General features: G+C 36.5%; 1 protein-coding gene across 8 annotated transcripts in view; it reads left to right on the plus strand.

Moving 5' to 3' along the window:
* The first annotated feature begins 430 nt into the window (after nt 1–430).
* The window catches only part of MTMR2 (myotubularin related protein 2), a 111880-nt gene continuing 93829 nt past the window's right edge, over nt 431–18481 (plus strand). For 2 of the 8 annotated variants that reach the window (XM_082627325.1, XM_082627327.1), the window contains exons 1-2: nt 663–751; nt 9183–9253. Coding sequence is in view for 1 of the 8 variants with exons in the window: in XM_082627323.1 (XP_082483449.1) it covers nt 672–751 (80 nt within the window). In the remaining 7 variants the exon portion in view is untranslated. Of the gene's footprint in view, nt 752–1892; nt 1972–9182; nt 9254–12651; nt 12671–18481 lie in introns of those variants that run through there. The other 6 variants (XM_082627324.1, XM_082627328.1, XM_082627330.1 and 3 more) reach the window with 5 other exon arrangements.

The following is an 18481-nucleotide window of genomic DNA, read 5'->3' on the forward strand; positions in this document are numbered from 1 at the left end:
GAACAACTATTTAATCATTATTTTCAGCCCCTAATCCGGTGAACATTTTGCCATCTCATCTCTCATATCCGTATCCTTTACGCGTCCCTATGTTCTCTTCCTCCCTTCCTCATCCCCCAAGTCCCTCTGCCCCCTCATCCTACTGTTTGCCCACGTTCCTTTATTACTCTGTCCTCCCACTTTCCCTGACCTCCACATTCCTGTCACAATCTTCCCCGTCCTTAAGGTCCTTGTCTCTTTCTTCTCTTGAGACCCTCGTTCGTAATATTCCCTGTTTCCTCTCTCTTATTTTTAAAATGTTCCCTCCTTCCGCAGACTCCTGGTCCCTTCTGCCTTACGGAATCCCCTCCCCTCCGGTGCCGCCCCCTCTCTTTCCCATCGACCAGCGGAGGCACGGCGGACACAGCTGGCGCGGCGCGTTGGGGCGCGGGGGGTCACAGCGTGCGTGGCGCGTGGGGGGCGGGCGTCTGAGGGCGCCGCGGGGTCCTCCGGCTCCCCGGCAGCCCCCGCGCGCGGTGCAAGCTGGGGGAACATGGCCGCTTCCGGTCTCCCTCCTGGGCTGGCGCGGGCCTGACCGCGGTCCCGGCCCGTCGCACTCCGCCCTCCGTTTCTCCAGCCCGGCAGCCGCGGAGGTCGCTGCAGGCTTTCTCTCCCGCTGCCTCCGCCGCGCCATGGAGAAGAGCTCGAGTTGCGAGAGTCTTGGCTCCCAGCCGGCAGTAGCACGGCCACCCAGCGTGGATTCCCTGTCCAGGTAACCGGGACGCCCAGGGCCTCGCCCAGCGTCCGAGGGGGATGAAGAGGGGCCGGGGCCTCGCTGGATGGTTCCCCAGCTCGCCGCCTCAGTTTCCAGAAGACTGCCCCGGAATTCCTTCCTTAGGACTGGGAACGTCTTTATCCCTCTCTGGGGGTTAGAGGCTGGGAGAGAGGAGGTTAAAACTCACTGCTTCTTTTTCGGCTCCTCTACCTTTTGTATTCCGAGGTCGTTTTATCCGCGGTTGGGGAAGCCCCGGTTCATTACATTCTCTAATCTTTCATTACTTCTTAATTCATTTTTTGGATAGCCCTCCCCCCATTTCCTCCCTGCCTTTCTCTCTTGACCACTCTTTCCAAAATCATCCTCCAGTGTTTTTTCCATCCGTCTTTAAGTCTTTGCTTTTTGGTTTCTTGCCGACTCTTTCCTCTCTTTCCCTTCGTTTCACTTATCTCTTTTACTATTTTCCTTACATTCTGATCTCCCCCCCGCCCAACTTTGCTTTAAAATGTAAGTAAAAATACCCACCACTGTGCTTCTCAGGTCTGAATCTTCCAGATGAAAGTCATTGTTCCCGAGTAACTAATGAGTGGTAGTTTTCTTCCTTCTTCGGCTACCGGTTCTCCAGGTTATTTCTCTTGTACCAGATGGGATTTTGAGGAGGACTTTACTATGCAGCTTTGCAGAGAGCTGTTGTGAATGTTAACTACACGTGTTTCAGACGCAGTTTTTTCCTTTGGTTTTAAAATAATGATTTAAAATTTTATTAAGAAATAATTGGAAGACCTGTATTTGTTATATGGCCACAATGAAATCAGGTTCTTTTCCATTGAAAAATAGTCTAGTTGTTATTAGAGAGTTACTAGATACTAAACCGCTGTGAAAACACGCTATTTTCATTTTTTCCTGTGAATAAATTGAAGTTGCTCTGTCTCTTTTAATTCATTTTGGATTCTGCTAGATATGGGTGATACTGCCATTTTTTTTCCTGTTGCTGTTCGGGACCTCATTGGGAAATCATTAGCTGATCCCACCGTTCTAAATTAGATTCTCTTAAATGCGTTCATAGCAACCTGCCCACGCTTTGTTCAGAGTCCTTAACAAGCACAGTGTAATTGTTGGTTTAATTGTCTTCTCTACTAGGCTATAAGCTACTTGAGGACAAGGATCGTATTCATCTTCATATCACCAGCATTAAACAGAGACCCTGCCTGTCAGAGGTGCTTAATAAATGTTTTTTTTTAATTTGTATATTGAGTTAAACAGGAGAGAAGAATTTTTCTTTGTGTTTGATTATATACAGTGTACATTTGTTTCACGTATTTTTTAGGTTTATGTTTATTACTTGGAAATTTAGAAAGCTGGGGATTTACACTCAGCTGTAAAATCATTCAGAAAACAGGTTGGAAAATTACAGTTTTATGGGAGAATTACGAATGACAACTATGGCTCAGGATAGATTGTAAAGAACAAAAATGAGGCAACTAGTAATCTCATCCAAGGGAGAGGATTTGGGACCACAGGAGGCAGCATAGTGTTGTTAGAAAGAAAGTACTGAAAGTCAGGAGGCTCAGGCTCTTTTAAAGTCCTAGGCTCAGCTAGTGATTTGGCCTGTATCATTTAACCTTTCCGTTCTGCAGTTTTTTCATCTTTTGAAATAAGGGGGTTGATCTAGAAAACCTGTAAGGTCCTTTGGAGCTCTAAAATTCTTTATCTTAATGATAATACTTGATGATAATAACCTTTGTTATGAATTTTTGCAATTACACTAAATAAATGTCTGTTAGTATTACAAACTAATGTACCTACCTGTGCCACTTAAGCACAATTATTTTCTAAAAAAAAAAAAGCCCAGCAACTTTAAAGTTTATATATATATATATTTTTAACTTCTTAATGAAACATTATGTTACATATGAATTTGAGAAAATTAAGAACTCCTTGAATTTTGACTAGAGTATGTTAGCTTCATCCCCTCCAGACAAAAATATAAGTATGACTCTACTTTCACAGGAAAATGTCAGCTTTCATTCCTCTTCTCTAGAAGGTGGATAAATAACATTTATTGATTGTCTACTGTATACAGTCCACCCTGCTAAATTCTTTCATATCTTTTATTTCATGAATCATTACACCTGTTTGTGGCATTCTCTTTAATCAACATTATAGAAAGCTGCATTGTAGACACTTGTTAGAAAGCCTAATTTTAAACTTAATTTAGGGTAACAGTCACAGATGATTCTAGTACACAGGGGATGGGGGTGGACAACTGTGGTTATAAAAGCAATGTTAAGTGGCTACCCAGATTAAGTTTATTACTTTTGTTAGCCTATAATAAAGCAAAATATTGGTGTTTGAACTGTATTATCTCAGCCTTTTGCAGAAATCTCACCCTTAAATTGTAGTTATGCTTTTGTTTTATACAATTAGGAAATTTTCATTTTCAAATTTTCAATTAGGAAATTGCGTTGTGAAATTGTTTTGATATCTCCTGTAGAATAATAGTTAATAATACTGTTCAGTGTGTTACAGATTGTCTTTTACACATTTGATTAACAAATTTCTGCTGAGTTTAGTTCCAAGGAAAATTGTTATGCAAAAAATTATATTTCCTATTTGTTTGAAAATGGAAACCATTAATGCATCTTCAATTTGGCAAAAGACTTAAGTCAGATTTATAACTGAAGTTGGTAATATACTCATCTTTAATTTCTTCAAGTACTTCTGTTAGATGAATTCAGTTTAAATATTATGTTTAAATGTGTTAATTTGTAAAATGTTTTACACTTCTGGGAAGTAGGAAGAATATAAATCTGAAAAATAGTACTGTAACCTATGTGGTTACCCATTGTTTTTTGGAAAATGACACACTCCATTTAAGTTGGGTGACTGGCTCTTGTGGGATCTGTAGTTCACACTAAGCATATATTGAATTTTGATATCTATATATCTACTGTCTATGTATCTATAAATCTGTAGTCAGCTCAGAATTGCTGTTGCTCTAGCTTTGCCTTCTAGGTCATCATAGGCCTGATACCTTTGGTCACAGAAGAACAGTTTCATTCTTAATATGATATTCACATAGCAGTTTCCTAATCAGCTGTATATGATTAGGAATTACGTCATCTTGCATCCTTAAAAAAAAGTAGTTTTCTTTGGTGAGTCCTGCTTGGTATTGTCTACTTCAGTGAGCTGTTCAGCACCTCTTGTATATCCTGCTATTGTCCATTCATCACACATGTTCTGCCCCACAGAGAGAGAGAGTTGTGAAAAAATTCACTTCACACTGTTTATCTGGCTGTATTCCATAATTTTCTTCTTGTTGGTTTTGCTCTGATTCTTGTGTAGGATATTGATAAAACAATACTGTAGGCTGGATATGGTAGCTAGGGTAGGCCTGAGCCTTAGAATTGTAGAAATTACACAGCAGAATTTGATACTATATTGGTACTATTCTGCCTTCTTAGTCTGGTTTTCCATTTGGTACACTGTTACGAAATGTACTGCTTAAGTGAGTTTCTTTGATTACTTTTTACAGTGCATAATCACATGCTAATATATCTAGTGCTGAATATGTGCCCAGTGAATGATTGAATAAAGAAATGTTGACTGAATGTTCACCACTTGTCTTATTTGCTGTTTCTATTCAAAGAATTAAAAAGGGTTTTCTTATGTGGATTTGGCCTGTAAAGTCACAACTTCAGGTTCAAGCTGGGAAGGTACCCTTGCATGAAGCCTCTTGACACCCTGAGCTATTTTATTGTCTGCATTATCTTTTCTGTGCCCACTCCTGTATGTCTTCACAACATTGTTTCCTTAGCCTACTGGATTGATTACTTTGGTCTCTTTCTCTCTAATTTATTTTTTCAGTCATTTTATTTAATGTCTATTTCTTTCATCCTATATATATATATCCTTATTTTCTAATTACTCTGGGCACCACTTGTTTGTCTCAGATGATTTTGGGTTATCAGTTGATTTCTAGTCTGTATTTATGAGCACTCTGTATTTACGTTTAACTTAGATTAAAAAAAATCAGAGGGGAGGTGCACATAATGTAATCAAAAAAGTAGCTCCAACTAATTAGATTTTTGAATTGCATGTCTTCCTTAAAATTATCATCATTCGAAAACAGTAGATCCTGGATTTCTGTTTCCATGAGTTTTGATGGTACTTATAGCCTGAGGAGGTAGGAGAGTTTTTAAGATTTCTAAAATATTTTGTCATAAGGTCTCATTTCTAGTTTCAGCCCCAAGGTTACTTAGAGGTGATGTAAGTAGGAAATATCCTTTTAGGTTGTTTTTTCAGTAGTGGTGATGGATTTGTATCCAGTCACACATTCTTACCGATACTCCTTTTGACTCTTGGCATGTCTTCTGAGGCAGCTGGCCTGATTGGTGGTAGAAACTGTAGCTACAGAACAAAGTGAAGCTAATAGGTTGAATCTCCAACCTTGGCCTTATTATTAACACCTTGCATCAGACATTGAACATTTTGATAGCCTAAAAATTACTTATTTTGGGTTTCATTATAACAGGACCCTAAAAGAACCTTAAAGTTCTGTTAGATAAGATCCAGTATTCTTGTGAACTAATCAGTAATTGTATATATTTTTCTGGAAGAACATTTAAATTACTTACCAATCAAAAGTATACAAGTTAATACTAAAGCTGAGACTGGGTCCTGTGTATGTTTTATTCTTTCTTCCTTATGCTATCATCAGTAGTCTTCTATTAATATAGGTCAGTAATTCCAGGACAGTAGCATCAGCATCCCTTGGGAATTTGTTAAAATACAGATTTCCTGGGCCTACCTCAGGTCTAACTGAATCAAAAACTTTGGGAGTGGATTCCACAGTTTGTATTTTAGCAAGACCTCCAGGTGATCCTGATGCATGCTGAAGTTTGAGAACCATTGTCTTGGGTCTTTTCCTGATTGTTGCCTAGTAACTCCATCAATATTAGTTGAAATGGACTAGGTTAAGGTCTGTGTTAGAACTACTATAAGCCTATTAGTTAGAGCACTTTTGTAAAAATATTGACTGAAGTAGTGAGAGGTAAAAGTCATCTCTTGTGGATTTATTATGTCTCGCTTTTTGGAAATTTCCTGAACTCTTTTCTTTCGTAGCCACAAGAAAGAACACCAAATCAAGAATATATGTTTTAGGCTTTTCTTAAAAATAGATCCTTGGTGAGATGCATTAGTGGTAACATACATATTAAAAAAGTATTATAAAGAATTCCAGGAGGCCATCACCTGAACCAATAAAGGATTATGCCCAAGGGAAGGAAATAACCCAGATACAGATGTTCAGTAAGCAGTGAGTTTATTTTGGAAAGCTGCCGGTTAGTGCTATTGTATTCAAATTCATCAGGGACAAAGGTTGCATGTGATTCAGGACTTGACAATTCTCTAGATTAGTATAGAATATTTTCTCTTTTTAAAGGAAGGAAGTTTTGAATAGGTAAAACACTTGCCATCTCTTGGTCTACTCTATAATTTAGTTAAATCAGTGGATAGGATTAAAACTATTGAGAGGTGATATGGATAGGGAGTCATTTTATAAGCCTGCATTCCACAGGAAGTCAGGTTAAAAACGGAACTATATAAAATGAAAAGATACAAGGTTCTTAAAATTAAAGGGACTAGAGAAGATGCCCTCTTAATGAAAATAATAACCTCAATTCCCTTTCTTGTAGCTTTATTACACAGAACTGATTGTGCTTATCCCTCTTAATGTGTTTCTCTATATATACCAATGTTGTCATCACTATAGTCCACTAATGAACAAGCCTCATAATTCTTCTCCTGGCCAAGTACATAGTACCCATGCAGTAATTGCTGATGAACTTTACTTCTTTCAAAGACTCTTTACTGGATGTGATTAACTCTTGACCTCTTTAAGTACTTCTTAGTCTAGATTAAATAAGGGCAAATGCTATGTTTTCAATATAATAAAAATTAACTTTTAAAATGTTTCAACCTATACACTTCAAAAAACCTAAATACACTTACTTGGAAAACTCTTCTTTATTATGTTTTTAAAGTTAGGATTTAGGTTTAGAGTATAACAGAAAATCCAAACTAACAGTGGCTTAAAACAGATAATTTTGTGGGGTTTTTCCCCCCACGGTAAAAGCCCGGAGATAGTTAATACAGATCTGATATAGTGGATATAAAGTATCAAGGACACAGACTCTTTCTAACTTAGTATATGTTACATTTGAGTGTTACCTCAAAAACTGAAATTGCTATTGCAATGCTTCACCCACTGGATCTTCGTTAGTCGAAAGGAAGGAGGAAGGGAAGAAGAAAGGCATGTTCCTCTATGTAAAGGATACTTTTTTTTGAAGTCACATACCACCTTTAAGCTTATATCCAGTTGGTCAGATCATGGTCCCATGGCCATACCTAGCCACAACGGAGGCTCGAATACGTAGTCTCTTCTGGGAGGCTTTATTCTGAGCTGGAAATTGGAGGTCTATCTCTAAGGAATAGGAGAGAATGGGTATTGGAGATAGCAGCTTCTTCCACGTATACAAATAAATCATCTTAAAGCAGGGAGTGTACTTTCAGTTCGAGTGTACAACACTTAATTTATGCCAGAGACATTCTTAGATTTGCCTGCAATGACCATAGTAGAAAATGCTTGGAAAGAGAGAGATGATATATTGTAGCAGACCGAAAAAGAGAACTGTATCTTGGAATGCTCTAAACTCTTGAGTTTTTAAGCTTTTTACTTTTTTTTGTTTGTATTATCTTGGGCCAGATTTTTATAATCTTAATCTAGGACCATAAAATAAAGGGGATAGACTTATTAATTGCCAGGTCATTAAGTGAAAGGCAAATAGAAATCAAATGAGGAATGATCAGCTATGTTATTTCATTTGAAGAGCTCAAAGAGTTGCCTGGTAAAGTAGTGGTGGTGTGAGGATGATGGCCTACACTGATTACTCCTCTGCAGTTTGGCGTTCATTTCCAAGCCATGTATCCATGTGTTTTATCTCCCCCTAGAATATTGCATCAGGTCGTACTTAGGTATTTTCTCTCATTTCAGTTCAAAAGCTTTGGTCTTCATAAGAGAAATAAAGCAGGCCATTTTGGGTCATGTTAATTTATGAATGCTTTTGCCAGTATCTTGTGTTTAGTTTTATATCTTCAACCTAAAGGTTTGATTGAAAATTCAGAGAACTCAGTGTTTTATGCATTTTTGTGTCATCTAACTTAAATATTAAGTTTTTAAATATTAAATATTAAGATTTTAAGCATGTAATGTCAAACAGAAGGAGTTTAATCATTTGGGGATAAGTAGAGGGGGTAGAGGAGGGTAGAGGAGTCTCTTCTGGGCTGATACAGCATTATTCATTGTGCTCATAGGGTTTAATAGGCATGAGTTACAAATATATCCATCTCCTTTCTTAACAGAATTGCCATTACTGAAAACAGCAAGTGAATAGTTGTTCAACTAGGACTTTGTTAGGAGGTTGTGTATTAGCAAAAGGTGTAATAACTTTCGCTGATGATGGGCTAGTGAATATGAGCCTTAATTTTCTTGAGTTGAGCCAGGAAATGCAGCAAAGATCAAAAATAAAATTTTAATATGATATGAATATCCTCTGTTACTAGTATTGGATGATACTCTTCCATTTTAACCAAAGGCAGTACCTAAAAATATGAACATCTGAGATAAGCTTTGCTTTTCAAGTGGTAGAAAGTTGTTGTAGTAAGCAATTAATAGTATTAATATCAACAGTTCCAATAATAATAATATAAATAATAGCACTTAACATTTATTGAATGCTTACTATATGCTAGGCATAGTGGTAAATCCTTTATATGCATTTTCTCATATAATCCTCATAACTGTATAAAATAAACAGTATTACTGTTTCCATTTTACAGATGAGAAAACTGAAGATTAGGGAGAGCAGTTTGACATTTGAACCCAAGTCATTTTTAACTTCAGAGTCTCTGTGCTGTAATGAACTCATCATACCTAATGATCTGGTGCCCCAGCTCCAGGGCAAAACTTGGTAGTTAAGGGCAGTCCCAGGGCAGGTCGTTGGGTTGTCTTGATGAGGAAATGAGTTTCCTTGACCAGCTGTACTGCTGAGCAGGAAAAGGATAAGGTACACAATACATTAGTGAATTCAGAATGTCCATCTTTGGAGAGAATTTTCTCTAGCTTTGAATGTTTTTTCTTCTGACAAAATAGGATTTTTTTTTCTTTGCCTGATGATTAAGAGGATAGTATCGTTTTCATTCAGAAAAATAGTTTTACATTTTGAACATCAGATAAATAAAAAAGCAAGTAAACATGATGCCTCTTCCCAACCCTCCCTCCCCTGTAGGCTTCACAGAATACTTTAGAATACTTTACTGTAGGGTTCCTTATCTGAATTCCCCTAAGTTCCTTTGTGTTTGTTTACAGTTAATGTGTTAAGAGCCATTGACATTTGAAGATCATCAGAAGTGAAGATAAAACATCTCAAAAATTATAATGTAAGTGCATGGGAAAATGGAAATAAAAAATGGACAGAAGGGAATATTGCCAACAATATTTCTGCAATTCATATATTACCCCAAATGCAATTTATGCATGTGACTAACCAGTAACTTCAAACTTTAGTCCCAATTCCAAGTCCTAGTTCTTAAAATTCTGTTCTCTTCTACCTAGGGAAAAGAGTCACTAAGTTTTAGTCATCAGTAATTTTCCATTAGGATTCTTTTGGCTTCCATGTACTGTTTTTTGCTTTTTTCTCCTTAGTACTTTGCACTTTGACAAGGGCTGATGTTGTATTTAAAATTGTATGTGTGTAGAGACTGAGGTCTTCGCTTTCTAGCTGCTGATGTATGTTTTGCACAGTTTTAATTTTACTATCATTCTGTATGTTTCTTAGGCAGAACTATGACCAGTAAGCTAGCTAGCCTCCTCCCTGCCTTCCCTTCTGTCTTTACCAGCTCCCTTCCTTCCTTTCTTACTCTCTGTATTTGTTTAACATAGATTATGTCCTGTATATTGAGCTAGATCCAGAATTCCTAAGACCTTGTTTCTGAAATAAGTTATGTCACCTTGTTATGTCATCTTTTTATACAGTTGGTGCATTAGAGATCATGTAGTTAATTTCTCAAGTGTGACTGAGGCCCGCCTGCACATTCAGTCACTTGTGGTGCTTGGTGAACACTTAGCTTCCTGGGTTCCAGGCCAGACATTCTGAATCACTGTGAGTGGGCCCAGGAGTCTCTACTTAAAGTGAGAACCCTACCGATCCAGTTACTTTTTGGATTCTAGTACAGCTGTATAAGTTTGCAGTTGAGGGAACAGACCTAGAGAAGTTTAATAACTTTACCCAAAGGCACCATAAGTGTTAGAAGGCCAGGAATGGTTGGTGGTGTTTTCTCCAAAGTCACGGAGATATTTAGTGCCAGAAGTGATCTGCTGACTCCTAGACTTCAAGTCACGTTGTGGGTTTTATTAGGCCAGACAGCGTATATATATAAAATCATAGGCAGTTCATCACTGTTCCTGAAAAAAGTAACTAAAAAAATAACTGAAGAACATCAACTGTTTGTTTCTTCATCCTTAGTGAGATATATGACTGGTTCTGATTTTGAAATCACTGGGGTTGGGGGGAACCCCTGGTAGTCCAGGAAGAGGAAAAAACCTTTTATTCCCCCCATGGCACTATCCCTACTTGGTCTTTAAATTTTATGCTTCTGAAGAGGAAGGATATGATTTCCTTTTTGAATGATGGGTAGCTAGCATAGTGCTTTGCAAATAGTAGGTGCTTGATAAATAGTATGAACAGGTTACTGTTAAAACTTTGTTTTTTTCCGTTGTATTCTATAAGCTACTATCAGGCGTGGTTTTATTTGCTTTGTACAGAAGCTGATACTTTGTATACCAAGCCAGAGACCTTAAATAATTGAAGTCATTTATATTTATGATACTCCATTGTTGTAGTTGATATTCACAATATCTCTCAGGTACTAAATTATTCTAAAGTATTTTCTGAACTATATGTATTTGAATTAATTTTAGTGTTGTATGTGTATTTTATATTGTATTGTGTATGGTATATTGATAGTTACTGAATTGTAACCTTACATTAGTAAATGTCGTTATCCAGTTTTCTTTGAAATACTCTGTAATTCTCAAATTAACGACTGAGTTTAACTATAAAATGCTATTATTCAATTTTCCGGAAATTTTGGGACATGTTTTAACTGTAAGATTTTTAAAAAGACATTTTAAGATCACATATTCATTTCTAATAAGCTGTATTTTTGTAATTTAAAATTTTCTTCCCATGAAATATTTTTTTTTGCTCTTTTTGTAACCACAGACTTAAAATTGTAAATATGGTGGTTCTAAAAAGGAGTCTTATCACGCAGTATAATTCCTTCATTGTATTCCTTGATACTTTCTTAGGCCTGTGTTTTTTAGTTCGGATTCTACTTCTTAACTATGACTCTGGATGAGTCCCTTGATTTCTCTGAGCCTGATTCCCTTATCTGGAAAAAGGGTAAAATGATACTTGCTGTCCTATTTTTACAGAATCGTTGTGAGACCTAAATATGATGATTTATGTTGATGACAATAATTTAAAAGAATAGTTAATGCCTGTGTAGTGTGTACCATGTAGTAGGCACTGTTTTAAGTATTTTACATATATTCATTTAATTCTCATAACAGTCCCGTGAGGTATAAGCATTATCATTATCCCCACTTTCTAGATGAGGAATCTGAGGCACAGAGAGGTTAAGTAACTTCCTTGAGGTCACAACAGGGTGGTAGAACCAGAATTTAGTACCAGGCAGTCTAGCCCCAGAGTTGGTAATATGTATGGAAGATAAATGTGTATGAGAGCTCTTTGACATTTGTAAAGGGCTATGCTAACGTTATTATTATTCTAAAAGTACTTTAAAAGAGAGATGTTTTCCTCAACCTTTTTATACAGGTAGAGGAAAAAAAGGCAAAAACAAGCAAGAAAAAACAACCAGCTTAATCTGGTAAAGAGAGAATAGTATTCAAAATTAAGGCGGGATAAATCGCGGAATGATGCCAATACATTAGATTTTTAATTTAACCATTCCAGGCTAGGAAAAGGAAGAGATGTTGAATGCTCTTATTTTCCTACAAAATGTTTTAGTGAGTGCAGGACAAAATAACATAAAACACCTATGTCAGCTTCACTTATATGACTGAAGTTTGTGCAGAAAAGTTATATCTCATTATGCTGATGGGGTTGTGACCAATTAATAGTAATAATTTGTTTTTCTCTGTCTTGGGAAAACAAAATGTCTGTCTAGATAGCCTAAAGAATGGATATGTGACTTCATGGTTTTAATAATGAATTCAGATTTGCATGATGGAATGAGAAAATTACATGCAGGGTCATTTATCAAAGCATGAATTCCCCGTGTGTTTTCTATTGTTTGTCCAGGTAAAAGTGTTTGTTGAGCAAGCATTTACAGAATAGGTCAACTCTCCTCTTTTTAGTGTTTCTGCCCTTATACTTCAATTTGGATGGAAGTGTTCATTTCTAAAAGGAAATGCAATTTCAGTGTAGTGCGCTTGGAGCTCTATTCTTTCAACTTTCAGTTTAGTGCCACATTTTTCTCAGCTAAATTGCTAACTTTTCCTCTCTAGGCTACTTATGAATCCATGTGAGTTTTAATTTCAGCTCTCATCAGAGTTTGAATCAGGATTTTTGAAGGGGTTCTGAGAAACTCTTTTAAGGAGTTGCTGAGGGTGTTGGGATTGGTGCTGGGACTGAAAGTCCCTCCTCCTGTCCAATTCTCACCCCATTCCCCATGGACACACTCATTTTGGCTAGAATACTTTGGCTTTTACGTATTTATTTATATTTCCAGGTAAGATCTTTGAAGAAATAATACTCTGCAGAAGAAAAACATGTATGTAAACTATTTCTATACACCTGGTTTTTCATACTTTCTGTTGCATTACCAAGTAATATGCCCTAACTTTTAGTTAGGGAAATGTAGTTGATAGACCTGAAAATAAAATAATACAAATTAAACTGTATCCAAGGTCATGTGTACCTCAGAACCTAGGGATTTTCCAGACTAAGTGCCAACATGCACTGCACCAGCTGTCTCAGAGCTCAGATCCCCTTTGTTCTCAGAAGAATACAAAATGTAGGCTCTCATCTGTCAATCAGATGCCATGATGATAAGATCACTTATGTCATCTCTTTTATACTATAGATTGGTTAAGTTAAGAAATTCAGGTTTCTGGTGTAGCATTTAAAAAAATAATTACTATAAGCTGTAATTAATTTGTTTGGGGGAGTTGTTTTTCTATTTTGGAGATCCTGCAAATATTCTGACAATACGTCTTTTGTATCCTAAGTGCTTTATACACACTGCAGGCCTTTTATTTTTTTTTAATAAAATTTCCAAAAGAATGACTAATAGAGCATGAACAGTGCTTATGCACTGTAGTCCATTGTGTAAGTATTGACAGCAAAGTTTGCATTTCTAGAAAAGCTCGTTCACAGTCAGAATATAGAATACATTCTTTAATGTTCTTGGGCAAACATGCTATGTATGTGCTCAGGACATTACTTACAGGAGAATACTTTTTTGAAAAGAACCTTTTCTTTCCATGGAATACTGAAGAAAAATTGAATTGGCAGTAGGAGTGAAGCAGTTTAAATAAGGCAAGTGATTTAAATCTTATTGTAATGATTATAGTCAGTAATGACTGGAAATAAAAGAAATTAAATCCTTGGGAAGCATTTGTTTACTAGGATATATGGAAAGATAGGTGACTTGTTTCTAGGTTGTTTTGAATTAAGAGTGTAAAATGTTGGTATGTTTATCTGCATCCCTAATTTTCAGACACACTTTTTCACTTTTGCTAGAAATGTTTTTATGGGATTTTGAAATGTTAAATCAGGAGAACTAAGAGGAGTATAACTATATTTTTGGCATCTTTTAGTGCTTGAATTTTATTTTTCTGTTCATTATTGTGAAATACCACCAGTGTTGGTGCAATTGACAATAAACTAATGTTAATTCCATTTACAGTCCAGCAAACCAGCAGAGTCAAAGAGGGTCAGTGCTTTGCTAACAGTTACATTGAAAAATACTGGTGATGGAATTGGTTTTGTGATTGAAGCTTTGGGCCAGTCTTCTGCTTGAATCTATCAGAAGTTACACAGGATGCATGTATGCACGTGTGTGAGGGTGTGTGTGTGAGTGTATGTGTATAATATGTACATATTTATATATATTAAAAAATTTTCCCCTTGATATTTGTGCTTAGTATTCAGTGATTCGTCCATTAACTAAAACTTTTTTTTTTACGTTTAAAAGTTTATACGTTTAGTTATCTTAGTCAAATGAAGATATTTTACAGTGTACATCTGAGTGAAACATACTTTTAGGGCCAAGGGCTTTGCTTCATTTTAATTTAATTAGTGGGTTCCTTTTTAAAAGGAAACCCTTATTTCTGATTTCATACTGTTTTCCTTTCTGACAAGGGTACTCTTGTATTTCCACGATGCTATTCGTTGAACGCGTTCTACCAGTTAAGTATTTAGTACGAATTGCTTTCTACAGGTCATGTTTTTTGTCCTTACTATGGTCTTAATAAGATATCATTACCTTATTTTATAAAGAAAGAAGTTAGATTAAGTAACTTGCTTGAATTATTACTTGCTAAGCTGGAAACCAAGTCCCTGTGACCCTGCAGCTCATATTTTCAGCTACTGAGCACTTCTGCATCTGTGCTCTGTGCTTTGTGTTCTCTTCTGTGTTTCCATTGTGTCCTTTATATCCTTTCAGTCCCACATTTTACTATTATGAGATACTTAGATATCCAGCATCTTGCTTAGACCATAAGTACCTTGAAGAAAATGAATCTGTTTTCAACACTGTCCCCAGTACATGATACATTGGTGATGTCAGTAAATGTCTATGAGAGGGGAGGGTATGAAATAGGAGACTTAGGAAGTTCCTGCCCCGCAAATGAAGGGGGAAGAGTGTGAAGAGCCAGAGGGAAGATGGCTAAGAGGCCTTTAGTGGAGGTAGAGATTCTTAGTCTCCATCCTTGAAGGAAGCTGAGGGGTACTTTGAGGCATGGGAATATTTGGAATTGATAAGTGACCCCTGCTATCTGGAGACAGATTTTTCTGCCTTTGCAGCATTACCAGGGATGCTTGTAAGTTCAGTAGTATTGAGGCAAGAAATACTTTTGTGGTAGGTACCAAAATTCATTTGTTTAGACATAATTGTCATAATTAGCAAGTTTTTAGCCTGATTAATTCTCAGGAATAAGTATAACTTAAAAAAAATCTAACTGAAACAAACAAAAAAATTGAAAAGTGGAGAGTACCTTATTTAATACTATATATTTTGAAAAGCATATAAAGAGTAATTTCTATCTTCCTACCAATAAATAGTTTGTATAACTCTGTTCGCCTAAATGCTACACTTTGAAATGGTAGAACTTTTGAGACCAGAAGGGTGGAACATTGCTCTTAGGAATAGTGTAGCAAGGGAAAAAGATATTCTGTTGCAATAACAACAGTCCAGTAAATGTGTGGGAAAGACTAAGAGTCAGATGATGGGATTTCTGTTTTGATCTTGTGGTGGAAAGAAAACTGCATCACTCTGGCTGAGATAGTGGCAGGACTATTGAAAAATAGTATGACTAGTGCTTTCCTGTATTATGCCTCTCTTAGTCACTATAAAGCTAAGTTCTGTTCTTTTATAGGTATGTGTGTATGTTCATTTGGTTATTTTGTGGAGCCAGAAGTTAACATTTAAATACTATTGACTTGATTCCTTTAAATTAGGAATAAAGAGAATAATATAGTCTAGGGTAGAATAAGAAGTGGGTTAAAGAGGGGAGTTCTACTGAGAATGGTTTCTCATTTACAATGGCCATGGCTCTGCAAATTTGGATAAGCACATCTGAGAATGTAAATTGTTTGCATGTTCATATAATCGTTAACTGGTCTTCCAAAGGATTATACAATGGATCAGAATTTAGAATATAATGCAGTTTTATTCTGAGGTATTTTGAGCCTCCTGAGAAAAGCAATCTACATATGAATAAGTATAAAGAATAATTAGTATTAGTAACAAGAGTATTCTACAGTGCTGGTTATATTTTTATCAGTTTTGTAGCTTTTGAGAAAATATTCTCTCTATAACAACTTTATTAATTTCTAAAATGTGTGTTTTATTTATACTTTTTTTTTGGACATAGCACACTTTTCTAAGTACAGACATTACTGCTCTTGAGGGCAGAAATTGTTTGGCCTACCCTTGAGGTATTATGATTGTTTTTGTTCCAAAGTACACTTACCTTTCCATTATTCTGAACCTCATTAATAACCTGCAGGTTATCCAGGGCCAGGGAATGTTGTATTTATTTATGGCTTAGGTATTTGAACCTTGTCAGTGGTTTTTTGTACCTCCATTAAAGGATTTATAGGAACAGAACGATTATAATTGGATACTATTTCTTAATAACAATTCTGATAAAAGGTTTGGGCAGAAAAGTGCCCACACTAATTGAAAATGAATAAAATTTCACGATGTTGCTGCTGTGTGACAGCCTTTTTATAGGGAAAGTTTATGCAGTATACATAAGAAATAATGTTGACGGAGAAGTCTTTGAATCACATTTTCATATGGGACAGTAGTTTATTTCTATGTATATATGCATGTGTGTGTATAAGAGGGGAGAGTTGGGGGCATGATGACTATCAAGAACTGAAAGGGATATTGAAAATGGTAAAATCCGGGCTTCCCTTGTGGCGCAGTGGTTGAGAATCTGCCTGCTAATGCAGGGGACACGGGTTCGAGCCCTGGTCTGGGAGGATCCCACATGCCGCAGAGCAACTAGGCCCGTGAGCCACAACTACTGAGCCTGCGCATCTGGAGCCTGTGCTCCACAATAAGAGAGGCTGCGATAGTGAGAGGCCCGCGCACTGCGATGAAGAGTGGCCCCCGCTTGCCACAACTAGAGAAAGCCCTCGCACAGAAATGAAGACCCAACACAGCAAAAATAAATAAATTAATTAATAAACTCCTACCCCCAACAGCTAAAAAAAAAAAAATGGTAAAATCCAGTTTAGCAAATATTTCCAATAGTTAGAACCATAACTCTTCATTTGTAATCCTAGAATTTTATCTCTAGGATTTTTATGCTCTGAATCATAGAACCTTAGATTTGAACTTTGAGACCATCTTGTATAGCAGCTCCACCCCTCAGGTCTTCCTTAAGACTTGAATGTCATCATTCACAAAGCTCTCACTTACTCAACACTTCCTGCTCCATTTTGGAGATCACTCTCATCAAAGAAAAGAGGCATTGGGTATAGGAAATGACCCTTTTGGTAGCCTGTCAATTAAATGGAATATGGATAGTGGAGAATGATCGCTTAGTTTGGAACCATAGTTGTATTTCTCATTTAAGCGTACATTTGGAAAAATCCTTTTTGTCATTGAGGGCAGGTGACATTTCCTGATTAAATCAGATACTATGGAATGGTTATAATGTAATTTGAATAGTAACACCACAATTCTTTTCATCTTGACTCTTTGAAATCACTCTGTGAAACTGTTATGAAACTAATGGTCATTAAAAAAATAGTATTTGGACCATGAACCTGTGACTCTCTTATGTCATCTTTTCATTTGTGTGCCCAAATTCTATCCAATTTGGCTTTTGTCAAAAATAAGATGATGTGACTTTTTTTTTGGACATCTGGTGACTTTTTCACAAGTCTTTTACTGTTTGTCATGATAGATTTGATCATCTCAAATATAAATAGACATTTATTTAATGTCTTTTCCTATAAATCAGTTATTCCTTTAAATTATTTTAGTGTAAATAGGTCTGGCTTACCATTTTAAATATAATGGATATGTCCTAAATGCTAATCTCGAAGGAGCTCTGATTTTTATTTGGGAAGTTTTCTTGGTACATAGGCATTTATTTTGTACATTTTACCTAACTAGAAAATGTAAGCTTGCTTGAAAACATTAGCAAAGAACTGTAAGAAATAGCTGTGACTCAAAGGTGAATGTGATGAGGGGGGTATATATCCAAGGAGTCATCCAGGAGGAATGGTGTTAATGTGGAAAGTCTTCCTGAGAAGATGTCTTCTTTCTTAGATAGCCCCATGTATATCTTAAACATTTTCACAGTAACTTCATTTTCCATATTTTAGTACGTTATCAGTTGTTGGATGCTGGTCCCTCCCCGCCCCCCTTAGTAGTGGTGTTTATATATAAAAGAATCTTAATGCTTAGATAGCATTTTCACATCATTTTAGAACTATCCAGTGAGATAAGAACAAGTATCAGTATTTTTATCCCTACTTTGCAGTATGAAATTGAGGCCCTGAGAGGCTAAATGATTTCCATGATTTACAACACCTAATTTTCCTTTCTCTTCTTGTAGCTTAAACTACATGTCCTAGTTGGGATGAGAGAATAGTTTGTGTGTTAGCATCCTCCAAAGTGTCCCATGCTTCATACTGTGAAGGTGCTTTGCAGTATGGTTACTTATAATAATCCACTATTAAACGCTTAATGGTAGACATCCCTTTTTGGTCATGAAATGTACACAGCATTTGTGTTAAAAGCAGAAAGGATCTTATGTTTCCAACAATGATTTAATAATTGGAACTGGTTGCTAGAGGGGAAATATGAAATTTCCTTTTCCAGAAGTTATTTTTGCTT

This window comes from Mesoplodon mirus, assembly GCF_964341445.2.
Source record: "Mesoplodon mirus genome assembly, chromosome: 7".
NCBI classification, from domain to species: domain Eukaryota; kingdom Metazoa; phylum Chordata; class Mammalia; order Artiodactyla; family Ziphiidae; genus Mesoplodon; species Mesoplodon mirus.